Below are 3,059 nucleotides of genomic sequence, written 5' to 3'. Positions count from 1 at the left end.
CTACAGAGAGAGAGAGAGAGAGAGAGAGAGAGAGAGAGAGAGAGAGAAAGTCTGTACTAATCGATATGGTGCCGGAGATTGCCAGTCCCCATAGATCACCTTCGCGCAGCACTTCAGCTAAACGGCGCCTGACGTGAGGGATGGAAAAAAAAGAAAGGAAAAAAAGACCGAGCCCTCCCCACCTCCCCTCTCCGAAGAAAGCTGTTGCTGGGCTGCTGAGAGACAGCTTAATTTGTTGTCTGTTGCGCTGAAATGTGGGAGCCGCTTTGATTTTGTATTTCTTGTCACAGGAAATCCTACGACCCTTCTGTTGTGTTATTGCGTCCGTAGCTTCTGTTCGAGAAGCACCTGAAGAGCTTAGAATAGGCCGTAAGCGTTAGCAGCTAAGGCCTCTGTAGGAATAATTATGTAGCTAAGGAAGTGCTCCTTTTTAAAAAAAATGCGTTAGCGCCATATTGTGCACGATGCCTCTGTGATTGTTGTTTCTTGGATGTATTTATTTTTCACTGCTCGCTTTCCAGTTCTCGAGAGGCTTTGTTATGGTTGAGTAAAAACACCGATTTTCCGGACTTCTACCGAACACGAATGACGTTTCTGAATTGAATTATTATGTACACATATGTTTTCTACCGTACCGATGGTGTTACAATTGTAAAATAATGTGCATGTAGGGTAGTTTTAATTCGCCAGTTTGATGTCACCGACTCAGTCTACCGGTAGTCGCACGCCTGTTCCGCAAGCAGTGGTTAAAAATGTTAAAGTGGAGTTGATTACTTATGTCGTGGGGCTTCCAAAGCGTGTGAGTGGTGGACAATTTTCCTCTTAATTGATTCTTCCACCCAGCAGGGTTACGTGCCGCCTGCTGCCTGCGCCGTTACGGGGCTGGTAAATTGGCTTACACACAACAAGTGTACATTGCTTACATTTTTCTTCTTTTTTGTCTGTAAAAAAGTGTGAATTTTTCTACATTGATTTATACACTAAGAGACATTTTCGTCCTATCCGATCTCTGCAAAGTTACTTTGTTCCTGATTGAGTTTTAATGGAGGGGAAGCCTTTAATTGTAAGTAGCTTTGTAAGGTTCTATTTGTTTGCAGATCTGTCTGTCTGGAAATGGTTTCCTTTTATAACTTGAAAGTGTTGCTCGTGCGCCTTTTTGTGAGTAGCCAGACGGCCTTGCCTTGTTTGTACGTGATTTACTCGCGGTCTGAGTGCGCTTTGGTGCTTTTATTTACGTCCTGACTCGCGTGTGTGTAAAAAGCTTGAGGTTAAAGAGCTTGCAAAGCTGTGCATTAGCGACACGTTGTTTTATCGTTCCTTTCCTTTTCTATTCAGAAATTGAGTGGGTACTGAATTTATGAAAAGTTTGCCAATGTGTATGACTGAGGACACACTCAAACTCGGACCACAAACAATAATTGTTGGACTTTCATCTGTCTGCGAATAATATGAGATTTACTGTAAGCCCTTGATTTCCTCAGGATTATTACGTACTGATGGATTGCTTTTTGCCACTGAAATATGTTATGATGATTTGATGATTTACTGTTTGCCTGTGGTACAATTCGTAACATGTTCACGGATTACTGTGTTCCTTGAGATTGTGTCGTGAGATTGTGAAGGATTGCGATCTGTTGGTGGATATCAGCGCACTGTTGTGATCAAACGTGTTGAATATTGTTGCTTTTGGTGCCCTTTCTGGGTAGATTTTTCTGAATGGTTTATCTATCGTGATTTTCACCAATGGATTTCCCGAAGGCCGGCCGTGACTGTGGCCGTGTGTCAGTACTGTCTCGGTATATCATGTGCACGTACAGTGGCGGCGGCAGCTGTGAACCTGACTGTTGTAGTTCGTGTCCCAAGGACGACACCACCTGTCGCCACCTGCTGCGCCTCTCCATCAGCCAAAGTGTGTTCGATCGTACTGCTTGTGTGCCCGCAGGATATTAAACCATACCCTACCCCACCCCCTCCCATCCCTTCCCCATTTTTCTCAACCATCAGCACCATTACCACTCTCACCACCACTACTCTGCCCCATTTTACCTCTATACTTTCCCTGCCCGTATCCCTATATTGATATAATACTGCCCCATTAGGTCTACCCTCCAACTGACCTTTTTGTGTCTAGTAGGGAGGTAGAGTCATAGACAAACTGAAACCAACATCTCATGGTCAGTCCATCTGTCCACGACTCAACACCCTTCCCCCTCCTCCGCCCCCTTTCAGCTCTCGGTAACACCGCTTGTCTAGTCTGACCACTCCCTCTATTCCTCCCACCATCTCACATCCAGTTGGTTAGACCCCACTATTATCATTACACCCCAACATGTCTCAAAGGCTTGCAGACGTGACAGACTCACTCATTCTGAATGCGCCCGGCCCAAAACAACAACAACAACAGCAACAAGAACAGCAACAAGAACAACAGCCCAATCAGCAAACACAGCAACAACCACAACAACAACAAAAATCTGCTGCTGCTCAGCATGTCAACAGAAGCGCGTCCTCCGGACAGCACCATTCTCCTGTGAGACAACGGTTTCAGCAGCAGCAGCAGCAACGACAACAGCAACAGCAACCACCACACTCCCCGCCCCAGCATGCTGCCCTGAGTGGAGTAGGGGGTGTGGCCACAGCTGACCGGAAGCCCGGCTCGCCCCCTACCGGTATAGTGCAGGCCCGCGCGGCCGTGTTCAGCAAAGTGAAGCCAGAGGTACCCCCAAGGCGATCCAGGTAAAAGCGTCAAAACTCCCTTGGTGGTCAATGTCGTGTGCATGCTTTCACGTGAAATTTATGCAGTCTTTGACTGCCAGATATTAAAAACAATCACCCTTACCAACGATCAGTTCCCACTTCTCTCTTACGTATTTTTCTGTCATAATGGTATTGTCCAAGAAGACCTCCTGTCTAAAACGAACTCTTCTTTCCTTGAAAATTGGACAGGTTCGGCTATACTTTGTTCTGTCCACCTATCCATAGAGATCTACCTGTCGTGTCCCTGTACTTGCTATCACTCCAGTAACCAAAAAGTTTTACCTGTCCTCTTAATCACCCCC

General features: G+C 46.1%; 1 protein-coding gene across 7 annotated transcripts in view; it reads left to right on the top strand.

The window, feature by feature from the left end:
* The window catches only part of LOC101856715 (alpha-protein kinase 1-like), a 17,598-nt gene extending 14,545 nt beyond the window's left edge, over nucleotides 1-3,053 (top strand). For 6 of the 7 annotated variants that reach the window (XM_035973968.1, XM_035973967.1, XM_035973966.1 and 3 more), the window contains exon 2: nucleotides 1,336-3,053. In XM_035973968.1, the coding sequence (XP_035829861.1) occupies nucleotides 2,330-2,740 (411 nt within the window). In that variant the 5' untranslated portion in view covers nucleotides 1,336-2,329 and the 3' untranslated portion in view covers nucleotides 2,741-3,053. The remainder of the gene's footprint in view (nucleotides 1-1,335) is intronic. The other variant, XM_035973969.1, reaches the window with a different exon arrangement.
* The last annotated feature ends 6 nt before the right edge of the window (nucleotides 3,054-3,059 follow it).

This window comes from Aplysia californica, unplaced genomic scaffold (genome assembly GCF_000002075.1).
Source record: "Aplysia californica isolate F4 #8 unplaced genomic scaffold, AplCal3.0 scaffold00038, whole genome shotgun sequence".
Taxonomy (NCBI): Eukaryota; Metazoa; Mollusca; class Gastropoda; order Aplysiida; family Aplysiidae; genus Aplysia; species Aplysia californica.
Note: the sequence above shows the minus strand (reverse complement) of the source record. Positions and strands in the feature narration are given on the sequence as shown.